Raw genomic sequence first — 26,264 nt, 5'->3', positions numbered from 1 at the left:
AGGATTTTGCCTTAGGGATAGAGAATGAATATTCTACCCCCAGCCTCATCCCACAGCATCTACAATGGAAACCCGAATCCGCAGTGCAGCTAAATAGGAAACTGGCCCTGGAATCTGAGGTCTGTCTCTGACTTTCATCTGCCCATGTAGGCGTCATCACTCTGCTCCCTAATGGGTGCCCTAATGGGCTTTTTGAACTCCCTAAGGACAGAAACTTGTATATCTTCTGCTCAGAATTTCCAAGTCTAACTACACTGCTGGGCACACCATAAGTGCCAAATACCAGGTTCTAAGTTGTACTGAATGTATCAGGCAATGGTCTTCTGCCCTGGAATGCTCTTACCCATTTGTTCCTAGCCGGCCCCACCCTTCCTGCCATCATGGTCACTTGTAACTGAGTGATGGAGCTTCCCTGCCTGTCTCTTATCACCTGTGAGAACCATTCCAAAGGCAAATTTCCTCCTGAAAGGCAATAACAGATTTTACTCTCTATCTCTTCCTGCTTCCCTTCAGCCATGGAAGGCACTAGTGGGGTTGAGGTAGGGAGATACAGAGGGGGAATGAAGGAGTGAATTCTGACACCCCTTAACTGCCTGTGCCACCTTTAACAGTGTCCCCTCTAGCCTGTGTGGGGAGAACAGGGAAGAATCCTAGAAGCTGGGGGCTGGATGTGAAGATAAGAAAACGAAGGATTTGGCCCAGTGCAGAGGCTCACACCTGTAATCCCAGCACTTTGAGAGGCTGAGGCAGGTGGGTCACTTAAGGTCAGAAGTTTGAGACCAACCTGGCCAACACAGTGAAAACCCTTCTCTACTAAAATACAAAAATTAGCTGGCTGTGGTGTCACACACCTGTAATCCCAGGTACTCTGGATTCTGAGGCAGGAGAATTGCTTGAACCCGGGAAGCAGAGGTTGCAGTGAGCCGAGATCATGCCACTGCACTCCAGCCTGGGCAACGAGAGCGAAACTCCGTCTCGAAAGAAAGAAAGGAAAGGAGGGAGGGAAGGAAGGAAGGAAAGGAAGGAGAAGGATTTGTTCGGAAGGGAAGGAAGGAGAAGGATTTGTTCGGAAGGAAGGAAGGAAGGAAGGGAAGAAGGGAAGGAAGGAGAAGGATTTGTTCCTAGAGGGAAAAGCATCTAGGACTAGACTCAAAGACACACGTGTATTCATGTACACACCTAAATTCAGAAGGGAGGGACTGTGCTACATATACCTCGAGTAAACATATGGAGATATGCAAGCACATGCATTGGCAGAGACTACAGATGCAGGCACATACCTGGAGGGACTCTGCCGGAATGCACACAAACACCTGCAAAGTGCTTACATGGGCTCACACACAGGATCCAGAGGCACGCACACAACCCAAAGGGTGATCCTCGGGGACATGGGCACATACACACCTAGAGATCATTCACATATAAGCGTTGCAGATGCATGCACATACCTAGCGTGCACTCCCAAGGTGTACATGGACACACACACCTAGGAGTTCACACAGGCACACACCTAGGGGGCGCTCCCAGGGACCAGGTGCACACACGCACCTCAAAGGTGTCCACAGAGGCACACGCCCCCAGGACGCCGACGCACGCCTAGGGGGCGCTCGCAGGGCCGGCGCGCACCCGCACGCGCACACACCCCTGCCCAGCCTCCTGCCCGCCTCCGCCTTCGGAGGCTGACGCGTCCCGGCGCCGTTCCAGGCCTGTGCAGGGCGGATCGGCAGCCTCCTGGCGGCGATCCAGGGCGGCGCGGGGCCTGGGCGGGAGCCGGGAGGCGCGGCCGGCATGGAGGCGCTGCTGCTGGGCGCGGGGTTGCTGCTGGGCGCTTACGTGCTTGTCTACTACAACCTGGTGAAGGCCCCGCCGTGCGGTGGCATGGGCAACCTGCGGGGCCGCACGGCAGTGGTCACGGGTGAGTGCGGAGGCGGGTGAGTGCGAGCTGGCGGGGCGCGCGGAGAGGAGGCCGGGCCGGCGGTAGCAGCGGCCCGCCGGGCTCAGCTCAGCTCGGCTCCCGCCCGCGGTCCGCAGGCGCCAACAGCGGCATCGGGAAGATGACGGCGCTGGAGCTGGCGCGCCGGGGAGCGCGCGTGGTGCTGGCCTGCCGCAGCCGGGAGCGCGGAGAGGCGGCTGCCTTTGACCTCCGCCAGGTGAGAGGCAGCGGGGGCGCGTGGGACGGTGAGCCGAGAACCCGCCGGGACACAGAGAAGCCAGCAAAGGGGCTGCGGAGGATCCAGGTCCAGGGAGGAGAGTGCGGCGCTGGCGGCTGAGCGCGAAGAGGGAGTGCACGGAGCTCTGGGGTCACCCGAGGAAGGCGCACCAGAGCCGAGTGGGGGAGGGGCTTCCTGAAGGCCGTAATTGCAGTTCTGAGACGTTTAAGCATCAGTAGAAGTTGGGTTAATGATTAGTAGGAAAGGGAACAGCAGAGGGCACAGCATAAGCAAAGGCTCTGAGGCAAGAGAGCTGGACTGATCTGAAAAACTGAGAAAAAGATTTAATGAGGCTGGAGCACAAAGTATGAGGAAGATGGACAAGTGAGGGGGCTGGAGAACCTTCTAGAGCCCATTGAGAAGCTTGGATTTTATAGATTGGGCAGCAGAGACCAGTGGAGACCATGAACGGCCCTCAGTAGGCTCCGGACTGTCAGAATAGCCTTTGAAAGGAACCCGTTTGTGGCTGCGTGGTGCCTGGAGTGGAGGGGCAAGAGCGGGAGAGAGGAGACCAGTGAGAAGTTACAGATTTTAGGGTAAATGGTAATGGGGAAAGAAGGTGATAATAATAATAGCAGGTACCTACCCAATGCTGCTGGAGTGTATTTTACACGTGTTAACTCCTTTCATCCTCACAACAGCTCAGTGAGATTGGGACTGTTGTTATTATTATTCCCTTTATGCAGTGAGAGAACTGAGGCCCAGAGAGATTAAGTATCTTGCCCAAGGTCACACTTTAGTAAAAGGCAAAGTCAGGATTTGAATCCACACACTTATGTAGTACACTCTGAGACATAGGGGCAGATTTTAGTAAACAGTAGGAGATGGACTCTCAGAATTTGGTGCCTGGGGAGAGGGAAGAGGAGAGAGATGCCTGGTGACAAGCCCAGCCCTTGCCGCTCCACAGGAGAGTGGGAACAATGAGGTCATCTTCATGGCCTTGGACTTGGCCAGTCTGGCCTCGGTGCGGGCCTTTGCCACTGCCTTCCTGAGCTCTGAGCCACGGTTGGACATCCTCATCCACAATGCCGGTGAGGGGCAGCAGGCCCTGCGTGGGGGGGTGGGTGGCGGGTGGCCAGAGGCAGCTGCCCCCTCCAGCGGGGACCCTGCTGCTGAGGCCAGTGGACACATGGGAAGGATGCCCCCTACTCCCATCTCACAGATAGGTATGCCAAGGCTGCAGAGCTCCTTCTGGAGCAGCCGCTCACATCTAGCCTCTGCCCCAGGGATCAGTTCCTGTGGCCGGACCCGCGAGGCATTTAACCTGCTGCTTCGGGTGAACCATATCGGTCCCTTTCTGCTGACACATCTGCTGCTGCCTTGCCTGAAGGCATGTGCCCCTAGTCGCGTGGTGGTGGTAGCCTCAGCTGCCCACCGTCGGGGACGTCTTGACTTCAAACGCCTGGACCGCCCAGTGGTGGGCTGGCGACAGGAGCTGCGGGCATATGCTGACACTAAGCTGGCTAATGTACTGTTTGCCCGGGAGCTTGCCAACCAGCTTGAGGGCACTGGCGTCACCTGCTATGCAGCCCACCCAGGTGAGGTCTGGTTCTTTGGCTTCCGATTCCCCTCTCCTTTCCTTGCCCCATCCTGCGCCCCCCCACATCACTACCACCTCCCCGCCCCCCATCCCTCACTGAGTCACAGAATCTCAGAGCAGGGAGGAAGCATAGTCCAAGGAGAGACCTGTTCCTTGCTGATCTTAGAACCAGGCTCTCCTGGTTTATTTTCTTCCTCTCACACCACAAGCCTGGGTCCTGAGCCCTGGGGGGCCGGTATCTGGCCATGAATGAGACCTGGATTCCCACCCCCAGGAGCCATCTGCACTGACTGAACTGATAATGATGATGATGATAGCTAATAATACATCCAAGAAGCATTTACTGAGTACCTACTCTGTATCAGGCATTATTTGCAGTGCTGGGGATATAGCAGTGAACAAAAACAAAGACCCTGCCCTCATAGAGTTTGCCTTCTAGTTTGAAGGAGAGGGAGACAGCCAATAAATATGTACGATGAGGGGTGGTGATAGAGTGCTCTGAGGAAAAAGGAAACAGGGTGAGGGGCAAATGGAATGGGAATATGGTGTGGCAGTCAAGGAAGACATATCTATAAAGGTGACATTTGAACAGGGGCCTGAAAGATACATGGCTCACTGGGGAGATGCTCAGAAAAAGAGAGAACAGCGCAAATAAGTGCAGAGGGGCTGGAAGCGGTGGCTCATGCCTGTAATCCCAGCACTTTGGGAGGCCAAGGCTGGTAGATCACTTGAGGTCAGGAGTTCGAGACCAACCTGGGCAACATGGTGAAACCCCATCTCTAGGCTGGGCGTGGTGGCTCACACCTGTAATCCCAGCATTTTGGGAGGCCGAGGCGGGCAATCACAAGGTCAAGAGTTCGAGACCAGCCTGACCAACATGGTGAAACCCGTCTCTACTAAAAATACAAAAATTAGCCATGCGTGGTGGTACGCGCCTGTAATCCCAGCTACTCAGGAGGCTGAGGCAGGAGAATCGCCTGAACCTAGAGGTGGATGTTGCAGTAAGCCGAGATCTCGCCACTGTACTCCAGCCTGGGTGACAGAGCGAGGCTCTGTCTACAAAACAGAAAAAAGTAAGTGCAGAGGCCCTAAGGCAGAAGTTCCTGGTGTGCTTGAGAAAGGCTAATGTGGCTGGAACAGAGTGAGGGGGGAGAGTGGCAAGAGGTGAGGTCATAGAGAGGCACTGGGTGTTGTAGGGTTTGGAGGGAGGTTCACTATAGGCATTCTGGCTTTTACTCTGAATGAGATAATTGGGGATCCAGAGGCACACTTTGTCTTATGGAAGAGGTTATACCAGGATAACAAGATCTGCCATATTCATATTACCATACTGCATTTTAGATAGTCACTGCCTAAGGCTCATCAGTAATTATAATAGCAATGATCACAATTAGCCTTTATTAAGCCTTTATTACACTCCATATCACTAATGTCCAAAATAGTGGCTGGTATACTGCAAGTACTTAATAAATGCTGGTTAAACAAGGAACAGGACTTGAGCTAGAAGAAAAGATGGAGAGAGACTGAGAATTGTTTCAGGCATGGGACACAGCATGAACAAAATCTGGGATGTGGGGTGAACAAGCAGTCTGGATGGAAGGGAAGAGGCTTCATGCAGGAAATGAGTGAAGTCACCTCGCAGAAGCCCCGAATGCCTGGTAAATACTATCCTGGTTCCCTTGAAACCAGATTCTGTCCCTGTTGTAGCTCTGTTCAATTTTTTTTTTTTTTTTTTTTTTTTAAAGAGACAGAGCTTGACTATGTTATCCAGGCTGGTCTCAAACTCCTGGGCTGAAGTGATCCTCCTGCTCCGCCTCCCGAGTAGCTGTGACTGTAAATACACACCACTGCACCTAGCCCAACTCCTTTCTTTCTTCCTGCCTACAGGGCCTGTGAACTCGGAACTGTTCCTGCGCCATGTTCCTGGATGGCTGCGCCCACTTTTGCGCCCATTGGCTTGGCTGGTGCTCCGGGCACCAAGAGGGGGTGCCCAGACACCCCTGTATTGTGCTCTACAAGAGGGCATCGAGCCTCTCAGTGGGAGATATTTTGCCAACTGCCATGTGGAAGAGGTGCCTCCAGCTGCCCGAGACGACCGGGCAGCCCATCGGCTATGGGAGGCCAGCAAGAGGCTGGCAGGGCTTGGGCCTGGGGAGGATGCTGAACCCGATGAAGACCCCCAGTCTGAGGACTCAGAGGCCCCATTTTCTCTAAGCACCCCCCACCCTGAGGAGCCCACAGTTTCTCAACCTTACCCCAGCCCTCAGAGCTCACCAGATTTGTCTAAGATGACGCACCGAATTCAGGCTAAAGTTGAGCCTGAGACCCAGCTCTCCTAACCCTCAGGCCAGGATGCTTTCCATGGCACTTCATGGTCCTTGAAAACCTCGGATGTGTGCCAGGCCATGCCCTGGACACTGACGGGTTTGTGATCTTGACCTCCATGTTTACTTTCTGGGGCCCCAAGCTGTGCCCTGGACATCTCTTTTCCTGGTTGAAGGAATAATGGGTGATTATTTCTTCCTGAGAGTGACAGTAACCCCAGATGGAGAAATAGGGGTATGCTAGACACTGCGCTTCTCGGAAATTTGGATGTAGTATTTTCAGGCCCCACCCTCATTGATTCTGGTCAGCTCTGGAGCAGAGGCAGGGAGTTTGCAATGTGATGCACTGCCAACATTGAGAATTAGTGAATTGATCCCTTTGCAACCGTCTAGCTAGGTAGTTAAATTACCCCCATGTTAATGAGGCGGAATTAGGCTCCCGAGCTAAGGGACTCGCCCAAGGTCTCACAGTGAGTAGGAGGAGGGCCTGGGATTTGAACCCAAGGGTCTGAGGCCAGGGCCGACTGCCGTTAAGATGGGTGCTGAGAAGTGAGTCAGGGTAGGGCAGCCGGTATCGAGGTGCCCCATGGGAGTAAGGGGACGCCTTCCGGGCGGATGCAGGGCTGGGGCCATCTGTATCTGGAGTCCCTTGGAATAAAGCGCGTTGACTGCCGAGGCTGCGCTCGCTCCTGCCTCAAAGCGCCGGCCCCGCCCTCCGCCGCCACACTTCCGGCGGGGCTGCGACCACAGAGGGGCGCGGGCGAGCGGGCGGCCGGCCGCTGGGGGTGGCGGGATAGGCTGGGCGCGGCCGGCGCTGCGGACCCGCTGCTGCTGTCCGGGTCTGTGCGGTCCCGAGGGCCCTCCGTGCCGCCGGCGCCATGGGCAATTGCCACACGGTGGGGCCCAACGAGGCGCTGGTGGTTTCAGGTGAGGGGCGGCGAGGAAGGTGGGCGCTGTGGAGGGTGCTCGGGGTGGGTGCAGGGCTGGGGAGTGCACGGGGAAGAGCTGGGCCTGAGTCCACCGCGCGGCGCAGGGCGCTGGCCCCCGGGCCGCACCTGAGGCCCCTTCCAAGGGAGATCTCCTTGTGCTCACGCTTTCCTTGCTGCGCACCCTCGGGCACCCACCAGGGGCTCCCCCTCCCGCTGCGTGTTTTCCTGTGTTTATTTGCTTCTCCTCCCCCTCCCTAGGCGGGCCTCCCCGCCGCTCTACTGTGAGGTTGGGGGTCCCGAACTGAAGCGGCGGGGTTGCAGGAGGGAGGGAACTGGTGGTTCTGGGAACGCAGAGGTTTGGCTGGATTCCAGCGCCCGAGATAGGGGGGCGGATCGCGCAGCCCTGGAGGGCAGGTGCCTGTATGGGGAGGGGCCCTGAAACAGAGGTCGTTTCTGGGCACAGTCAGACCCGTTAATTCCAAGCAGGCTGGGGCTTGTTGGGGATTACCGGCACTGCCCGCCCAGGAGACGCGGGTGCGGCCTCTACAGGTTGGGAAACCCGGTTGTGGGCTGTGCAGCTCGGGATTGCAAAATGCTGCGAGTTCCAGAATTTCTGTCTAAGTGGGGCATGGGGACTGCGGTACTGGGGAAAAGGAGCTGCTATTGAGATTTTATATTTGGGGTGCTTTGAGAAGCGGCTGACACCTTGCAAGCCACCGGGTTGTGCAGCTCCTTGCTCTCAGGAGCTGGGGGAGGGGGGTCCTGGTGCCTGACAGCTTGGAGGCCTGGAGCTAGAGGAATTTCTCTTGTCTATCTTCCCACTATCAGTGCTGATTTTTTCAGCCTGCGTGCAGATTTGGTAGAACTGGTTACTGAAGAGATAGAAGGGGATAGAAGCCCTGAGCCAGGCCTTACAGCTGCCAACCCTTGGAGAGGGGTGATAAATCCACTGGGAATTTTTATTCCAAAACATGGCTTCAGGCTCACTTTGGGTCTCAAAATCAATCTCTCCACTGGGACATCCCCAGTATGTGGGAGATAAGTACCCTACCCCCCTGAAGACCAGAAATAGCCTTGAGGACAGAAGGGAGACTCCCAGAGAACACTGAAGGCGGACTTGCTCCTCCATAAGACCTGGACCTGTCTCCCAGTCCCCACCCTTAGAGAAGGCTTTTAGAGACCAGAATCTGCACTGCAGTTTGTTTTTCTTGTGGAATTTCCTTCAGGAAGCCCAGACTCTGAGCTGAGAAGACAAAAGCTCCAATTCCATCCTTGTGGAAAGTCTTGGGACTGAGGGGCAAGAAGAGCCCCAGAGATGGGTTGCTCTGTGCCTTCCAGTTACTGAGAACCTGGTCTTCAGAACAGAAGTCAATGCACTGTTAGCTTCAACGCTATTTTAGGGGTGGGAAGAGGAGGTCTTGCTGAGAACTGAGGATGCTGGAGTCAGGGAAGCAGAGAAGGTTGGGGGGGTGGCAGATAATGCCTGGCACAATGATACCTTGGGATTTGAGATGATCAAGCTGAGATCCAGCTCCCTTTTGTGTGTGGACTCCTGAGAGAGCAGAGCAACTGCTCCCACCCCTGCCCCCACCTGTCTGCCTTGCTCCTTGGACCTGCGTCTAAGACCAGAGGCATCTCACCCAGCCCAGTTTCAGGAGGATGCTAATACATCTCATGGTCATCTTTTCCATCCTTTCTTATTATCTAACTTCCCTCCTTCAGTTTGTAACATAAAACCTTTTTTCTCTCTACTTTTGAAAATTTTAAAGGGGAGTCCTTTTCATTTGGATGGGGTCGGGGGATGGGGATAAGGGGGGAGAAAAGCGTAATTTTATTTTCACTCACCCTAACTGAAATTTAGTGTTTTCTGTGATTATGAATGTTGGCAACAATTCATGATAGTATTAGCAGAAAGTTTCCTACTACACTACAGTTATTTCTGGTACCTTGAAAATCTATTGGCCGGGCACGGTGGCTCATGCCTGTAATTCCAGGACTTTGGGAGGCCGAGATGGGAGGATCAACCGAGGTCAGGAGTTCGAGACCATTCTGGCTAACATGGTGAAACCCCGTTTCTGTTAAAAATACAAAAAATTAGCCGTGCATAGTGACGCACGCTTGTAAGTGTCTCAAAAAAAAGGGAGATAATTCATCTGTATTTTGCCATTAAGCTAATAATTAGATTTACCACTAGATCTTACTATTTAATGTATTAATAAAGAATGACATATTACTAATATTGCACATTTGGTTGTTTTAAATTTTGATAACTTTCAATATAATTTCTTATGTATTTATTTTATGAATTTATAAGTATTCTTGGCCAGACTAATGCCTGTAATTCCAGCAATTTGAGACGCTGAGGCAGATGGATCACTCAAGGCCAGGAGTTTGAGACCAGCTTGGGCAACATGGCAAAACTCTGTCTCTACCAAAAAAAAAAAAAATTAGCCAGGAGTGGTGGCACATACCTGTGGTCCCAGCTACTCCGGAGGCTGCGGTGGGAGGATCGCTTGAGCCCAGAAGGCAGAGGATGCATTGGGCCAAGATCACACCACTGCACTCCAGCCTGGGCAACAGAGTGAGACCCAGTTTCAATAAATAAATAAATAAATAATAAACAAATATTCTTGAGGAGGGGTCCTTAGGCATTGCTGGATTGCTAAAGGGGTATGTGGCTCAAAAAAGACTAAACCCCCTAGTAGGATATGGACTTTTTTTTTTTTTTTTGAGATACAGTCTTGCTCTGTCACCCAGGCTACTAGAGTGCAGTAGCATGATCACAGCTCACTGCAGCTTTGACCTCCCAGGCTCAAGCAAACCTCCCACCTTGGCCTCCCAAGTAGCTGAGACTATAAGTGGACGCCACCACACTCAGTATTTAAAAAAAAAAAAAAAAAAAACAAGGTCTTGCTCTGTTGCCCAGGCTGGAGTGTAGTGGTGTGACTTCAGCTCACTGCAGCCTCCACCCACCAGGTTCAAGCCATTCTCATGTCTCAGCCTCCCAAGTAGCTGGAATTACAGGCGTACGCCACGGTGCCCAGCTAATTTTTATATTTTTAGTAGAGACAGGGTTTCATCATGTTGGCCAGGCTGTTCTCAAACTCCTGGCCTCAAGTGATCCGCCCACCTCGGCCTCCCAAAGTGCTGGGATTACAGGTGTGAGCCACCAATGCCTGGCTGCTAATTTTTAATTTTTTGTAGAGACAGGGTCTCCCTGTGTTGCCCAGACTGGTCTCAAACTCCTGGGCTCAAGCAATCCTCCCACCTCAGCCTCCCAAAGTGCTGGAATTACAGTCATGAGCCATCATGCCCAGCCAGGATACGGACTTCTTGACTAGTAGGAAGAAGGTGGGCTGGACACGGTGGCTCACACTTGTAATCCCAGCACTTTAGGAGACCGAGGTGGGAGGATAACTTGAGGCCCAGAGTTTGAGACCAGCTTGTGCAACATAGTGATGTAACAGGACAAGCTGCAGACAAAACTTCTCAGATACCGAGTTGTAGAAGGAAGGGCTTTATTCAGCTGGGAGCATCGGCAAGCTACTGCCTTAAAATCCGAGCTCCTCGAGTGCCCAATTTCCGTCCCTTTTAAGGGCTCACAATACTAAAGATTTCACATGAAAGGGTGGTGATTGATAGAGCAATCTAGGGGATACATAACAGGGGTTTCATGCACTGGTCAGAGTGAAACAGAACAGGGCAGGGAGTTTCACAGTGTTCTATACAATGTCTGGAATCTATGAATAACATCGGTTTCTAAGTTATGAGTTGATTTTTAACTACTAGGTTTAGGCCAGGCAGGCCCAGGCCTGGTTTCACTGGTTTTGGGCCTGGCGCCGGGCTGCCTGTCTTTGATTTCACTTCCTTGTTTTTTTCTTAAAACAGGTACTGAGTATAAAACAATATGAGAGTGTCTCTCTCTTCCCTCAGCGAGACCCTGTCTCTACAAAAACAATTCTTTTTAATTAGACAGGCATTGCGGTGTATGGAAGGCTGAGGCTGGAGGATCGCTTGAGCCCGTGAGTTCAAAGCTGCAGTGAGCTGTGATTACACCACTGCATTCAGCCTGGGTGACAGAGCACAATACTGTCTCTCAAAAAATAAAAAAGTAAATAAATAAATAAGGTGGAGGAAGGCCAGGAAGAGCAGGGGATGCTCCTGAGAGGGCAGAGTGGTGGGCTGTGTCCCGGGGAAGGGCTAAGGGAGTGGAACAGAGGTTATCGTGGGGTATTTTGTGGTTCTTCAGCTTAATTGTGGAAAGGGAAAGCAAGTTGGGTTAGAAAGAATAGAGTGAGGTACAGTTAGGAGAAACTTCCAGGTCTTGAGATGAGTAAGAGTTAGGGAAATCAAGGAAGAGGCACCTAACTGGCCTCTTGGGAGGGGTGCTCAGGCTGAGTGACCAGGAAGCTGGCAGGAAGTTGCCTTCCAGGGGAGGATGCTGGTAGGGGCGGGTAATCTGGCAGTTTCAGCTTCCTGTTGTTGCTACCCTTGGGAACCTGGCAATGTTGCCCTTGGCCAAGGCCCAGCTTGAGCTGTGGCAGCCTGCTCCCCAAGCCAAAGAATAAGTTAAAGGTAAAGGGTGGGCTGGGTGCGGTGGCACATGCCTGTAATCCCAGCACTTTGGGCGCCTGAGGCAGGCAGATCACCTGAGGTCAGGAGTTCGAGACCAGCCTGGCCAACATGGCGAAACCCCATCTCTACTAAAAATTTTAAAATTAGCCAGACGTGGTGGTGGTTGCCTGTAATCCCAGCCACTTGGGAGGCTGAGGCAGGAGAATCGCTTGAACCTGGGAGGCAGAAGTTGCATTTAGCTGATATTGTGCCACTGCACTCCAACCTGGGCAACAGAGCAAGACTCTGTCTCAAAAAAAAAAAAACAAACAAGATAAAGAGTGGCCATCTAGGGCCAGGCGCGGTGGCTCGCGCCTGTAATCCCAGCACTTTGGGAGGCCGAGGCGGGCAGATCACGAGGTCAGGAGATCGAGATCTTCCTGGCTGACAAAGTGAAACCCGGCTCTACTAAAAATAAAAAAAAAAAAAAGCTGAGCGAGGTGGCGGGCGCCTGTAGTCCCAGCTGCTCGGGAGGCTGAGGCAGGAGAATGGCGTGAACCCAGGAGGCAGAGCTTGCGCCAGTGCACTCCAGCCTGGGCGACAGAGCGAGACTCTATCTTAAAAAAAAAGAGTGGCCATCTACCCTGTCCATCCCCCACCCCACTCCCTCATCCTACCCCCACCACTACCACCTTCCCACTGCACATTGAGAAGTCTCATGGGGCTAGCCCAAGGCAGCCATGCCCCAGCCCCCACCAGGCCAGAAGATGTAGAATAAGCTGTGATTTTTTGGTCCCCGTCCAGTTTCACTTGATCCTGAGATGGTTTGGGTTTCAGATTGAGTGCTTGTCCTCAGAGGCCTCCCCACCCCACTTCCCAGGTCAAAGAAGCCCGGAATGGCTTACCTTGAACAGCAGCCCTGTTAACAGGTAGTTCTACCCCAGAGAAACAGACAGAGACCCAGGACCCCCTCTTACTGTTCGCTGCCCACGCTGCTCTGTGATCCCTGGACCTCTGGCTCTGCTACTGGAACTTCATGCATGGCAGCAGACCCAGAAAACTGGGTTACCTACCTGGCAAGCAGTATTAGATGCCAGCTCTCCAACCTTTCAAGCCCTCCCCACTGGGGGTGAGGTGGAACAGTTCTTTATTTCTTTGCCTCCACCCACCGAAAATTTGTCCCCAGTTTCCCGTTCTCTCCATTGTGTCTGTTTCTATTATTGTCCTCACCACCCACCCAAACCCAGACTCTATAGCTGCACTGTCTGGTGTGGACAGGAGACACAGGTGGCCATTTAAATTAATTTAAAAATTCAGTTCCCCAGTCATACCAGCCTCATTTGAAGTGCATAACAGTCATATGTTGCTAGCGGCTGCTGTACTGCACAGCATAAACACAGAAGAAGATATAGAACATTCCTACCCTCACAGAAAGTTGTCATGGATAAGACTGCTCTAGAAGTTGTCTGCCAGTATCAGCCACCATGCCTTGCCTGGATTACTGCAAGAGACCAGTCTCCCTGATCCCAGTATCTTCCTCCTCGTGCAAAGTGGTGTGTGTTTCTCAAGGGTAACCTTGCTCCCTGTCACTCACATACACAGCTTCTTGGCCTGACACACAAGACACTGTGTGATCTGCCCTCTGCCCCTCCACTTGCCTTGTTCCCTGCCGTGAGTCCTCAGAGACACTAACCCAGCTGCATGAAACTCCCCCAGACCCTTGACCTTGGGAGTCAGACAACCTTTTGAGGTTCTTTGAAGCTTTCATGAAAACCTAACTTTGTGAACATGGAAATGATGATGCTCGGCCAGGCACGGCAGCTCACGCCTGTAATCCCAGCACTTTGAAAGGCCAACGCATGTGGATCGCTTGAGCCCAGGAATTCGAGAACAGCCTGGGCAACATGGTGAAACCTTGTCTCCACAAAAAATACAAAAATTAGCTGGGCATGGGGGCACACACCTGTGGTTCCAGCTACTCGAGAAGCTAAGGTGGGAGGATCGATTGAGCCCAAGAGGTGGAGGCTGCAGTGAGCCGTGTACTCCAGCAGTGCTGTACTCGTGTGCAGTGTACTCCATCCAGCCTGAGCGACAGAATGAGACCCTGTCTCAAAGAAAAAAAGAAAAAGAAAAGAAATGATAACACTCTCTGGTTTTTCCCAGATCACATATTTCCTTTGAATACTGTTTCCTGTACATTTTTTTGCACTGCAAGTTAACTGCCTGTCCAGTTTTATGAGGTTTCCTTGAACTTGATGAGGAATTTTGGCATTAACAAGAGAGTTCACTACAAGAATCTCAGGAATTGCCGGGCGCGGTGGCTCACGCCTGTAATCCCAGCACTTTGGGAAGCTGAGGCGGGCAGATCATGAGGTCAGGAGATCGAGACCATCCTGGCTAACACGGTGAAACCCCGTCTCTACTAAAAATACAAAAAATTAGCCGGGCGTGGTGGCGGGCACCTGTAGTCCCAGCTATTCGGGAGGCTGAGGCAGGAGAATCGCGTGAACCCGGGAGCTGGAGCTTGCAGTGAGCTGAGATCGCACCACTGCACTCCAGCCTGGGTGACAGAGCGAGACTCCGTCTCAAAAAAAAAAAAGAAATCTCAGGAATTGATTTTTCTCGTTTCTGTGTAGGGAACATGTAGAACATGTCTACAGCATGGATCTGGGTTGTGGCTGAATTAGATGTTCTGTGTAGCTGACACACTGTTGCCAAGAACCACTTCCTTTTTAGACCTTTTTGCTTTCTCTTCACTTCTCCCATTGGTACCACAAGTTAGCCTTTGTTTTGAGGCCTTGCATTCCCCACCCGTTCCCACGAGAGGAACAAAGTCATTCTGAATGTTTTGGAAGTAGAGAACCAGCCTCACTGAGATGTGTCTGCCAGGCAGAAGAGCAAACCCCCTCGCCTTGGCTGGGAGACTCTTCCTTCCCTCCCAGCCCCCCAGTGTTGCCCCTGTCTGCGTTCCTTCTCTGTCTACACCCACCGTGATAACAGGTGAACTCCAGGGCATACTTGTTTATTGAATGAATTAATTAAAAATGGAAGCTGGACCGGGCGCGGTGGCTCATGCCTGTAATCCAGGCATTTTGGGAGGCTGAGGCAGGTGGATCACAAGGTCAAGAGTTCGAGACCAGCCTGGCCAACATGGTGAAACCCCGTCTCTACTAAGAATACAAAAATTAGACGGGCATGATGGCGCATGCCTATAATCCCAGCTACTCAGGAGGCTGAGGCAGGAGATTTGCTTGAATCTGGGAGGCAGAGGTTGCAGTGAGCTGAGATCACGCGACTGCACTCCAGCCTGGGCAACAGAGCAAAACTCTGTCTCCAGAAAAACAAAAAAAAAGGAAACTGGCCTGGCGAGGTGGCTCACACCTGTAATGCCAGCACTTTGGGAGGCCAAGGCAGGCAGATTGCCTAAGGCCAAGAGTTTGAGACCAGCCTGGCCAACATGAAACTCTGTCTGTACTAAAAATACAAAAATTAGCCAGGTATGGTGTGGCGGGCGCCTGTGATCCTAGCAACTCAGGAGGCTGAGGCAGGAGAACCACTTGAAACCAGGGGGCAGAGGTTGCAGTGAGCCGAGACTGCGCCACTGCACTCTAGCCTGGGCAACAGAGTGACATTCTGTCTGGGAAAAAAAAAAAAAAAAAAAAAGAAGCTTTTTCAGATCACCTCTGCCCATTGTCCTGTTCTGTTCTTCTTTTCTCTGGAAGAACTTACATTCTGAACTATTCATTGGCTATCCTTCTCTTTATGTAAATTGCCTGTCTACCAAGCTAGACTTTAACTCCCGTAAGGGTAGGGAGAACTTCTCTCTCATTTATGTGTAACCTCAGCACTAGGCACCCAACAGTAGGCGTTGTCAAGTATCAGAGCAGGTAAAGGACAAAAGTTGCTATCAGTGGGCTGGAGGGTAGACAGACACAAGAACCGACTGACCTGCAGTGGTTTGCTTTGCTCCCCAGGGGGCTGTTGTGGTTCCGACTATAAACAGTACGTGTTTGGAGGCTGGGCCTGGGCCTGGTGGTGTATCTCCGACACTCAGAGGTAAGCACCTGGGGGCTCTAGGACCTGTCATGGAGTGGGCCAGGGAGAGAGGGGCTTCCAGCGTTATTCTGCTTCACCCTGAGGGTCAGCTAGGGCATCTACCATTTCCACATTCCATTCTGGTGGTGGAGGGGTGGGGTTGGGGGGGACCTCCTAAGAAGCATGTGAGATGGGTTGCACAGGGGTGCAGGAGACACACATCAGGAAGGTCTGTCAGGGGCACCCCCTCCTTAGTGGGTGTTCTTTTTTCCACTGGAGGTGCCATTACTTCTGTCCCAGAGAATTCAAGGTCATAACCCAGGCAGAATCTTGATTTCTTGATTATAACTCAAAGTTATTTAAGAAGTCTTTATTATACGCCTAGTTTGGAGTGGGCATATGAAGGGAGGAAAGGCTGGAGGGACCCCATGCACACCCTTACCTATGCAGGCCCTGGAGTAATCCAGGCAGGGACTACGTGGCAGAGAATGGACATATAGTCAAAAGTGGTTCTGTGACAGTGGTAAGTTAGACAGGGAGGGGGACCTAACGAATTAGTGCTGGGGCTGAGCAAGACAGGTCTGGACCTCCTAAATCAGTCTGGAAAGACTTACTAGAGGAAGTGAGATTTCAGCTCCCCAGAGGGCCCACCATCCAGCTCTACCTGCCACTGCCTGCAGAGCCTAGGGCAGGGTCAGACCTGGCCTCTCCTGCCACCCTCACTGCCCACCCGGGAGATGAGGCACGCCAGCTACCTTTCCACGATCGCCCCCTTCCTGATTATGGGAGATGGGGCAGTGGGGAGGGGAGGAGCAGACCCTTCCCAACCAGGACCCAGGCAACAAGGGCAGCAGAGCTGTGGGCATGTTGCAAGGGGGTCGGTCACCCCACAGGGGAAATCATGGAGATTCTAGTGGAAACCCCCTCTGCCCCATCCCCCACCCGTCAGCAGCTCACGTCTGCACCAAGCTGCTAGCACTTGAGGCTCCTGGGAGTCTGAGGGCATCTGCTAGGGTCGGGGGGAATGGGAAGCATGGCACAATGGATTAACTTCACTGGTTCCCAGTAATCGCTCCACTCTCCCACCTCTTCCCCTCACTTTACCTGACCGGAGGTGAGCGATGCTGGGGACTCTTCTGGTCCAAGGCTCAAAGTGTCAGAGTAATCAATAGTGGCCACAGCCTCCACTCGAGAGGATCCTGGTGGCACCTGAGTGGGCCAGTGGCCTGTCAGAAGCCGTGGGGAGCCCTCTCCAGACATACTGCCACCCCACACACTGTGCATTCCCAGCACAACAGAGTATCTTGTCCAGACACCTGTCCTGCGTGGGCAGCCACTGCTAGGCCAATTCCCCTGCAGTCCTTTCTCCGAATTCTTGGTCCCCTGCTCTCCCTTCTTGCTCCAGGGAGCAGAGCCAGGACAGAAGGGCCGAGCCTTTCTGACAGCAAGTTTGGAAGTTAGAGGTGAAGGGCGTTGTATCTCTTCCCAGGACACCGACCTCACACCCAGGCTCTACATCCTCCCTCTGGTCTCACTTGCTGGGTAATCTGAGCCAGTAATCCTTCCCCTTCTTACCCCTTTTCTGGGGGGCAGCCTCTTCCCTAGTCCCTAGCCTGCTTGGGGGACACCTCCACAGGCTGGGGCCTTTATTTCCCTAGGCTGGCAGGAGCCTCTCAAGTCAGAGTAGAGGCTTCTAACTCAGCCTGGATACTCAGCCTCCCTCTCAAGGTCCTTTCCGCAGCTGTCTATATGTCACGTGCCCTTGGGGTCAGCCATTCTTCTTCCAGGCTCCGTGACCCCTCCTGCTGCACTTTGCTGCCACATCCTATACTATCCCGAGGCCCTGATATGGGCAGCTCTCTCCCTCTTACCTGAGCAATTCTTCCACCTTTGGCATCTGAGCTGCAGCCTCCCTTCTTCCCTCCCTCCCTCTCCCCTATTTCCCTTTCTCCTTCCCCAGAAGAGAGCTTGGTGGGTTCCTGTCTGAGCCGGGTCAGGAATCCTCTCAGGCCCAAGGATGCTAGTGTTAGGGGCTCGAATGAAGGCAACTTTTGCACATCTGCATGGCCAGTGTCCCAGGGCTGGCACTGTGGGGATGGCCCCTCCTGGGATTGAGATGGGGGCTGCACATCGACTGCTGCTCCTTATCACCCCCTCCACCTGCTTCTGCCCCTTCACCCTCGGCCTCTGTCCTCTCTTCCTTCCTCTGATTTAGGGAAACCTTCCACACTGTCCACAGCCTGACCTCTGCCTAGACAACCACCCTGCACACACACTGCCTAGGGAGGCCCAGCCAGGATGGGCCAGGGAGCTTCGAAGCACCTTGTTTTCTTTGCCAATAATCTTCTCTCTGCCCCTGGCCAACTTTGGAAATTCCCAATTAAATGTCTCCCTTATCTCCCGGTTATCCCTGAGTATTCTGGCAGGAGCACACTTTCTCCCCCAGCCTTCCTTGGCCCCCCACATCAGAACATTTGGGCTTTTCTGGCCTCGCCTTGCCTTAGTGATAGATAGTGCAGACCTGGCGGATTCAGCATCTGCTAAAGCTCAGGAGTCCCCAGAATAGCCTCCCACTCCCGATTTCTGGAAACACAGGTTTACCTGTGTGAAGACAGGGGGCTAAGGCTCAGTCTCCCAGATTGCGACAGGATCCCTGGGAAAGTGAGGTGGCGGGCAACCCAGGTGTCCTGTGCACAAGCCTCTTGACCTCAGGCCGCAGGCCCAGGGTGGCAGCAGGCATCTTCCCCAGCCTAGCAGGTCCTCACTAAAAGGGTTTGGGGGCTAGAGAAGAGACCCAGAGGCCTCGGATCAGCACAGGAGGTCACTGCTCTCCTGCAGCCCTCAGCTGAGCTGGCAGTTGGGGGGTTGGATTACTGACAGCATGCCCCCCCTGCCCCCAGGCATCAGGCATCGTTGCTTGTCTGGTAACTACTGTGTGTGTTTGCTGTGTCCCCTCCTTCCCTTCCTGTCCCTACCTCTCCCCACCCCCTGGCTGCTCCTCAGACTGTCTCTGGAGGTTATGACCATCCTGTGTCGCTGTGAGAATATTGAGACGTCGGAGGGGGTTCCACTATTCGTAACAGGGGTTGCACAGGTAATAACCCACCTGCTTCCTCCTCCGTGTCTAACCTTCTCTCTTCCTGCCCTGCGGGGCCTGGCAGACAGGAGCCGATGGACTCCCCTCCTGAGACCGTGCCTTCCTCCCTCTCCTCTTTTCTCTCCTCCACTGCTCTGGGTGCCAGGATGGATCCCTGTAGATCCCCAGGTCCCTTGCCCTTGCCTATTGGACTGCAAGCGGGGAAACAGCAAGGGATTCTGGAAGCTCTGCCAAGTCTGCCAGTGAGTGTCCCTGGATGCCAGGCCTTCGTTACCATGCAGCCATAGCTGGTGAAATCTATTCTTGGGCTTGGGTGTTAATTAGCTCCAAATGCTTACTCTGTCATGTGTGGGTTCCCCCTCTTCATTGCTTCATTCACCAGCTCTCTACTGAGCACCTTCTCAGTTTGAGGCATGTGGACTGCAGGAGCGAACAACAGAAAGCCCCTGCCCCCTCAGAGCCTGTGTGCCAGCAGGTTCCCAGGCTGGAAGAGGCCTGAACCGCATCTTTCTCACCCCCTCCCTCTGCATTCAGTTGCCCTTCAGCCTCTGCCTAGGCAAAAACACTACACCACCACTCCCTTCTTCACCCATCCTGCCATCTCTAATGGGGAAGGGGACCATCCCCATCCCCTTAGCCCTTATAGCCATGGGAGGTGCAGAGGCCTGAGAGGCTCGGAGCACCTTGTGTGGAAGGGGTAGGGTCCAGGCCTCCCTCAATACCCTATTTGATGCAGTCCTCTCCCCTTCCACACCCACACCTACACTTGAAACACCTGCAAAGCCCACATCCCTTTTAAAGTGGGTGACTGTGGACCCTGGAGGAGTCAGATTGCGTGGCCAGAACAGCTCTTTCCAGGATTAACACTCCTTGGCCAAGAAGCTCTAGTGTGACTTCAGTCTAAATTCCCCATGTGACCCACCTGAGCCTAATACCAGATGTGGGTTTCAAGTCAAAGGCTGCAGCCACCAGGTAGGGCTTCTCTGGCAAGGGGCAGGTACAGAATCACTTCCATCTTAGCCCAGCAGTGGGCATACTCCAGGATGCCAGGCAATCAGGCAGAACTTTCCAAGCAGCTTCCTGGGGCACCCTGGGGTGCTGGGTAGACCAAAGAATGGGCAAGGGCCCCTGCGGGAGGCTCAGTTGACATCCACGGATGGCCTGCATGGCAGGGCCGGGAGGACCAGCACTGACTTGCTATCCTAGAACATACACACAGCTACACCTGGATTCTCCCCCGACCAACAGCCCCCGACCACCCACAGCCATTTCTTTCTACTTCCTTTTCCTCACAATTCCAGCCAGGCTGACTTGAGCGGAGGGTGTGTGCACATAACGCAGCCCACTTCCGCTCCTTCCCCTGGGGCCACCTGCACCCACCCTGCCCTCGTTCTCACCCTGCCTCCTTCTCAGACACTCCCATCTCAGCCCCGTGGAGAGTCCTCCCTCCACCTTCCTCACCAGGACCCAGCCGGAGCAGTGAGGTACTGGCCTCTTTCCCAACACCACCAGGCCCTGCGCCCCCAGACCCATGCCCCTGTTTTGCGTTTCTTGGCAGGATTTCCCTAGAGATTATGACGTTGCAGCCCCGCTGCGAGGACGTAGAGACGGCCGAGGGGGTAGCTTTAACTGTGACGGGTGTCGCCCAGGTATAGTAACTCAGCAGCCCTGCGCATGTCCGTTGAGCTGCCTGGTCCCGTACTCGGGTTCGGGGGGAGGAGGAGAGGACAGCAGCCAGGGGCAGTCTCTCTCCAGCACCCCAGCCCCCGCAAGTCCCACAAGAGAGGGCCAGTCGGGTCGTCGCCACTGGAACATGCTCACCGGGCCCTTTTGGCCACCCAGCAGGACTAACAGACACCCCTTCTCTCCTCAGCGGGCCCACGAGGGACAGAACCAGTGCTGAGGGCTCCTGGCTCACTAACCCCACCCCCATTCTTTGCAGGTGTTGGAAATGTCAAGCCCCAGAATCCAGGCCTTCCTTGTTCCCTGGGTATGGGGTGGGAGGGGTGGGGCCCAGAGGGAGAGGCCATGTGAGGCAGAGGAGCTCTGGACTCTGGGAGTCGGAGGCTGCGTCATATTCCCAGCTGGGGGCCTAGGTGAGGGCTTCCTGCCCCGATCCACCTCTTGGCTTCACAGGGCAGTGAGGTTCAGCCATGCTGTAGGCCTCGGCAAGGGGTTAGCTGAGTAACTCAAGAAGGAGAGGTACCCTCAGTTGCATCCCCCAACCCTCCCCTGCCCTGTCCAGGCTCTTTCCTTCTCTGTCTGTGTCCCTATTGTTCATTCTGCCTGTCATACTCTCTGCCCCTCAGCCTGAGGGTCTCCCACGTGTGGGAAGCCTGCAAGGGAGGAATTAGCTGGTGAGGGGACGGTAGGCTGGAGGGGTGGGGAGACAAGCCCCGAATGCCCAGGAGAGGCTGTGGCAGGGCCTGGGGCTGCCAGTGCAGGTGAAGTTTCACAGTGTGAGAAGCCCTTGTGCTGCTATCTCCCCACTAGAGGCCTCAGACAGATTCCAGCCCCCCAGGGCCTCCAGGTCTGAAAAAAGGAAGGGAGGAGGCACAGCCACCATCCTGCCTACCTCTGGGTCTGGGGCCTCTGTCTGCCTCGCTCCAGCCTGGCTGAAGCACCTTTGTCATCACTGGCAGGTGAAGATCATGACGGAGAAGGAACTCCTGGCCGTGGCTTGTGAGCAGTTTCTGGGTAAGAATGTGCAGGACATCAAAAACGTCGTCCTGCAGACCCTGGAGGGACATCTGCGCTCCATCCTCGGTGAGGCCCTGTTCAGCCTTTGAGGAGCCTCATGGGGCCCCTAAGCCAAGGCAGGGAGGGGTGCAGGGCTGGGCAGGGGGCCTGTTTCACAGGAGTTTCAAGCTAAAACGTTTTTCCTCAAATATTTAATTTCAAAACTTCAGGTGACTTGAGTGAAGGAGAGGGCATGAGTGAAGGGGTGGGATGGGGGCTGTCGGTCTGCTCAGGAACCTAGTGCTGCTTGGGACACTTCCTCGTTCAGCCTGGACTGTGCAGCAGGAAGCTCAGTGTTAAGTGCTGTTGAGAAGATACCCCAGGAAGACCCAGCTCAGAGTGCAGCACCCCGCATGCACCCCGACCTCTACATGCATGCCTCCTCCCTTCCCCAGCTGGCTGGGTCCCTGGGGAGCCAGCCCCTGATCCCTCTGCCCCTAGGGACCCTGACAGTGGAGCAGATTTATCAGGACCGGGACCAGTTTGCCAAGCTGGTGCGGGAGGTGGCAGCCCCTGATGTTGGCCGCATGGGCATTGAGATCCTCAGCTTCACCATCAAGGTACGATGTGATGGGAAGCTGTATCTCCTGGCGTCCATCTGGGAGATGGTGGCTTGGCTAGAGGGGCATCTTTGTGCCTCTGGCTGCTCCTTTGAGCCTCTGATACCCCCTTCCCTCCCCAGGACGTGTATGACAAAGTGGACTATCTGAGCTCCCTGGGCAAGACACAGACTGCCGTGGTGCAGAGAGATGCTGACATTGGCGTGGCCGAGGCTGAACGGGACGCAGGCATCCGGGTACGTGGGTTCAAGGATGGGAAGCTCAGGGGTGATGGGACCATGATGACTCAGGACCTCTACTCACTCACCTGCCCCTTCTGCCCCTTTTGCCCCCAGGAAGCTGAGTGCAAGAAGGAGATGCTGGATGTGAAGTTCATGGCAGACACCAAGATTGCTGACTCTAAGCGAGCCTTCGAGCTGCAAAAGTCAGCCTTCAGTGAGGAGGTTAACATCAAGGTGAGCAGCCTGAGGGCATCCTGGGATGGGGCTCAGGAATCAGGACTTGGTGACCAGCCTCTAATGTGCCAAACACCCTCTTGCCACAGACAGCTGAGGCCCAGTTGGCCTATGAGCTGCAGGGGGCCCGTGAACAGCAGAAGATCCGACAGGAAGAGATTGAGATTGAGGTTGTGCAGCGCAAGAAACAGATTGCCGTGGAGGCACAGGAGATCCTGCGTACGGACAAGGAGCTCATTGCTACAGTGCGCCGGCCTGCCGAGGCCGAGGCCCACCGCATCCAGCAGATTGCCGAGGGTGAAAAGTGAGAGCCGCCCAGGTGTCGGGGTCAGGGCTTAAGTCAGGCTCCTCTGCCTTCAGTGCACTCCCTCTCCTCTCCTGACCACAGCTTGGAAGGCACTTCTCCCCCTCCACTGTGTCTTCTTACTCACTGTGAAGTGAGGATAACCCCACAGCCCCTGTGGGACTGCTGTTAGGAAGACTAAATAGATAAAGGAGGCTCCAGTTCCTGGTGTAGTGCTTGGGCATAGATGGCATCCTGGTTTGTCCCCTCCCACTTACAGATGGGAGCTGGTGGCCTTTCCCTGGCCAGAGCCGGAAGGTCAGGCCACCCCGCTCCATTCAAATGTCTCCCACCCCTGACAGCCCCCAGAGCAGAGGGTTTGAAGGTTTGCTGGCCCCCAGGCAAGGCTTGAGAGGACCCTGGTACGTCCCACTGATCCTGCCTGGCCTGGGCTCCCCCAGGGTGAAGCAGGTCCTCTTGGCACAGGCAGAGGCTGAGAAGATCCGCAAAATCGGGGAGGCGGAAGCAGCAGTCATCGAGGCGATGGGCAAGGCGGAGGCTGAGCGGATGAAGCTCAAAGCAGAAGCCTACCAGAAATACGGGGACGCAGCCAAGATGGCCTTGGTGCTGGAGGCCCTGCCCCAGGTGAGGCTTCCACCCAAACAGGTCCTAGGGTTCAAGTGTCCTTGCTTGACAAGCTGGGCAAGTGCCAGAACTTCTCTGGGCCTTGCGAGTAACACAGGGACAGATGGCTAGAAGGGTTAAATGAGGAGCATCCTCAGCAGGGGTCAGGAACCCTACAACAGGCCTAACCCATCGCTGGCCCACAGGGCCTCTCTTACTATGGCTCGAGACTAAGGGCCACCCAGGCTGCTTTGGGGTTGGAGTGAGTTAAGGAAGGGAGGGAGAGATGCTGGACCGGGCTGAGAACAGAGTCAGCGCCAACCAGGCTCTCCTCCCACTCTTACCTCCTAGATTGCTGCCAAAATCGCTGCCCCACTTACCAAAGTCGATGAGATTGTGGTCCTCAGTGGAGACAACAGTAAGTTCACATCAGAAGTGAACCGACTGCTGGCCGAGCTGCCTGCCTCTGTGCATGCCCTCACGGGCGTGGACCTGTCTAAGGTTTGTGCCTGCCTAGCTGCGGTGGGGTTGCCTGGGTAGCCCATCGGACTGGCCCAGGCAAAGTGGTCCTGGGCCCTGGAGCCAAGGTCTCATGGCATCTCCCATCCTTGCAGATACCCCTGATCAAGAAGGCCACTGGTGTGCAGGTGTGAGGCTCCTGCAGGCCCACTCTCTTCAGCAGCCACCCGGCCCTCCCTCCAGCACCCGTTTTAATCCCACAGAACAACGGGAACGTTACTGACTCTGGTGCCTTATCTTGAAGGGACCAGAAGTGCTGCGTGTTCAGGCCATCTCTGGCTGGCTTCCTGTCTCTCCTGTCGGTCCACCTCCTCCTCTTCCTCTCCTTTACCCCACTTTCACTGCCACTTTCATCAGGTTTGTGTCTCATCTCCGTGTGTGTCTTTTCCTTTGTCTGTCTTTTTCTCTCCCCTATGCACATCATGTAGATTAAGCTGAAGATGTTTATTACAATCACTCTCTGTAGGGGGTGGCCCCGCTGCTCCTCAGAATCCTGGTGCCTTGAAGTTCTCTGTGCATCTGTCCATCCTCCCTATGGCCCTGGCCAGAGCTCAGCATGGGCAGGGGTTCTGGGTAGGACAGTCACTGTCCTCTCTCCTGGACTGGTCTTCCCAGCCCTAAACCCTGCCCCAGGAAGCTCACAGCCTCACCCGCTGCTGCCCCTCTAGGTCTGGGCAGCCATGACCTGCAGGGCCCAGAGACACTGTCCTTCCCCTCATCCACCCAAGGCCCCAGCCAGCGCTCATACCCTGTCCTTTCTCCCTGACCCCAAGGACACAGAGGCAAGGCCTCCTGTCTACAGCAGCTTCCTCAGTTTCCTACTGCCTTAGGAGGCTCCTGCTTGTGCTCAGGGAAGGCCTCTTCATGGGCATGTTCCTGCTGGGGCGGTGGGGTTTGGTCCCAACTCTGCTAAGTTTTCTGAGATGAGGGTCTAGCCCTGTTGGGGACAGAAAAGTGTGTAGACCTTCTTCCTGCTAGGGCTGCACTGTCCTGGGTGTTGGGCCCTTCCGGTGGACAAGGCTGTGCCAACCCTGTACAGAATCGAGTGCTATAGCCTGGCCAGACCCCAGAGCCCTTGTGCCATCTTTCTTCCTGGCCAGAGTGATGGGGTTCCAGCCATGGGGAAGCAACCCAATCCTCTGTCTCCTTGCTCCAATGGAGGCAGAAGAGCCCAGGACCCAAGCGTCTTGGCAGGGGTGCTGTGAGTTTCCAGTGGTGCCAGCTCCCCACCCTGGCCCTGCCCCAGCCTGTGTAGCTCTTCCTGCATGTGGATGCTGCATGTCTGGTCTGGGGCTTGGATGTTGCACTGCCCCACTGCCTGTCCCTTCTGGTAAAATAAAGATCTCTTAATGCCCACTCCTGCATTGTGTCTTCTGTGAGGAGAGAGACTGTGAACCAAGAACCAACCAGGTCCCCTACCCCTCTTCAGCTTCAAGGCAGCTTTTAGCCTGTTCTTCTCCATTCTAGCCACTGGGGAGCAACAGCACACTGGCCTTGCCCCCAGTTGCGCCTTGGACATGACTGATTGGCTAAGATGCTTAGGCCAAACCCCAGCCCTGGAACATCTGGCTCCATCAGAGGCAGAAGGTGGAGGGGGCTAGCAGGACGCAGCTGCACATGCCTGTAGTCCCAGCTACTCAGGAGGCTGAGGTGAGAGAATTGCTTGAGCCCAGGAGTTTGAGTCCAGCCTGGGCAACATAGCAAGACTCCATCTCTTAAAAAAAGAAGAAGAAAAGGTGGAGGAAACTGCCAGGTTCACTGCACCTCTGTACCAGTATACTGAGCCCTACTCAGTAATGGAGCCCATCTCTCAGGCTTAAGAGCTTAGACTCTGAAGTAAGGCAATGTAGGTTTAGATTTTAGCTTTATTGTTTTATTACCTGTGTAATCTTAGGTGAGTAACTTCATCTTTCTGGGCCTCAATATTCGTATTCATTTAATGAATTTATCAAATGTTTGCCATGTACCAAGCATTGTCTTATATGCCAGAGCAATGAGTCAACAAAATAAATGCACAGCCGTTCAAGCTTACATTCAGATAGAAACAAGAAAAATTAAATGTACACTATGTTAGATAATGGTAAGTCATAGGGAAAAGAAGTCAAAGAAATAATAGGAAGTGTGGGAGGCCGCTGAAATTTTAGGGTATCCAAAAAAGGCCTCATTAAGAAGGTAGCCCTGAAGAAAGTAAAGGATTGAGCCATTCAGATATCTGAAGGAAGAGTTTTCCATCCAAAGGCCCTGAGGCAGGAGAGTGTCTGGCATGATGAAAGAATAGCAAGGTCAGGATGTTTGGAGCAAGGGAGTAAGTCAGGGTATCAGGAGATGAGTCAGGATCTCATCTTTCCAGATCATGTAGAACCTTAATGAGGCATATTTTGGTCTTTACTCTGAG

The 26,264-nt window shown here is 54.1% G+C and overlaps 2 protein-coding genes across 7 annotated transcripts; both read left to right on the top strand.

The window, feature by feature from the left end:
- Positions 1-1,653: 1,653 nt before the first annotated feature.
- Positions 1,654-6,172, top strand: DHRS13 (dehydrogenase/reductase 13). Its single transcript, XM_002827189.6, has 5 exons — positions 1,654-1,915; positions 2,032-2,150; positions 3,118-3,241; positions 3,437-3,748; positions 5,638-6,172. The coding sequence occupies exons 1-5, from the start codon at positions 1,789-1,791 to the stop codon at positions 6,087-6,089; spliced, it is 1,134 nt and encodes a 377-aa protein (XP_002827235.1). The 5' UTR covers positions 1,654-1,788; the 3' UTR covers positions 6,090-6,172.
- A 190-nt stretch (positions 6,173-6,362) lies between these two features.
- Positions 6,363-25,225, top strand: FLOT2 (flotillin 2). Of its 6 annotated transcripts, none has more exons than XM_002827187.6 (11): positions 6,692-7,001; positions 15,532-15,613; positions 20,248-20,338; positions 21,332-21,455; positions 21,870-21,988; positions 22,111-22,224; positions 22,324-22,443; positions 22,533-22,747; positions 23,188-23,371; positions 23,702-23,851; positions 23,965-25,225. In XM_002827187.6, the coding sequence occupies exons 1-11, from the start codon at positions 6,953-6,955 to the stop codon at positions 24,001-24,003; spliced, it is 1,287 nt and encodes a 428-aa protein (XP_002827233.1). In that variant the 5' UTR covers positions 6,692-6,952; the 3' UTR covers positions 24,004-25,225. The 6 variants fall into 6 exon arrangements, with proteins under 6 accessions (XP_054392544.1, XP_002827233.1, XP_024090545.1 ...); XM_024234777.2 differs by lacking the exon at positions 20,248-20,338 and adding an exon at positions 18,596-18,686 and having other exon boundaries at positions 6,798-7,001; XM_009251444.4 differs by lacking the exon at positions 15,532-15,613 and having other exon boundaries at positions 6,804-7,001.
- Positions 25,226-26,264: the final 1,039 nt, after the last annotated feature.

The sequence above is a fragment of the Pongo abelii genome, chromosome 19, assembly GCF_028885655.2.
Source record: "Pongo abelii isolate AG06213 chromosome 19, NHGRI_mPonAbe1-v2.0_pri, whole genome shotgun sequence".
NCBI classification, from domain to species: domain Eukaryota; kingdom Metazoa; phylum Chordata; class Mammalia; order Primates; family Hominidae; genus Pongo; species Pongo abelii.
The sequence above is the reverse complement of the archived record's forward strand: the minus strand, read 5'-3'. Positions and strand labels throughout refer to the sequence as shown.

Coding starts and splice junctions, on each gene's coding strand:
- DHRS13 (XM_002827189.6), top strand. CDS start 1,789: ATGGAGGCGCTGCTGCTGGGCGCGGGGTTGCTGCTGGGCGCTTACGTG. Junction 1,916..2,031: donor CCGCACGGCAGTGGTCACGG/GTGAGTGCGGAG, acceptor CGCGGTCCGCAG/GCGCCAACAGCGGCATCGGG. Junction 3,242..3,436: donor CATCCTCATCCACAATGCCG/GTGAGGGGCAGC, acceptor CCTCTGCCCCAG/GGATCAGTTCCTGTGGCCGG.
- FLOT2 (XM_054536569.1), top strand. CDS start 6,690: ATGCAGGGCTGGGGCCATCTGTATCTGGAGTCCCTTGGAATAAAGCGC. Junction 22,748..23,187: donor CAGATTGCCGAGGGTGAAAA/GTGAGAGCCGCC, acceptor GGGCTCCCCCAG/GGTGAAGCAGGTCCTCTTGG. Junction 23,372..23,701: donor TGCTGGAGGCCCTGCCCCAG/GTGAGGCTTCCA, acceptor CTTACCTCCTAG/ATTGCTGCCAAAATCGCTGC.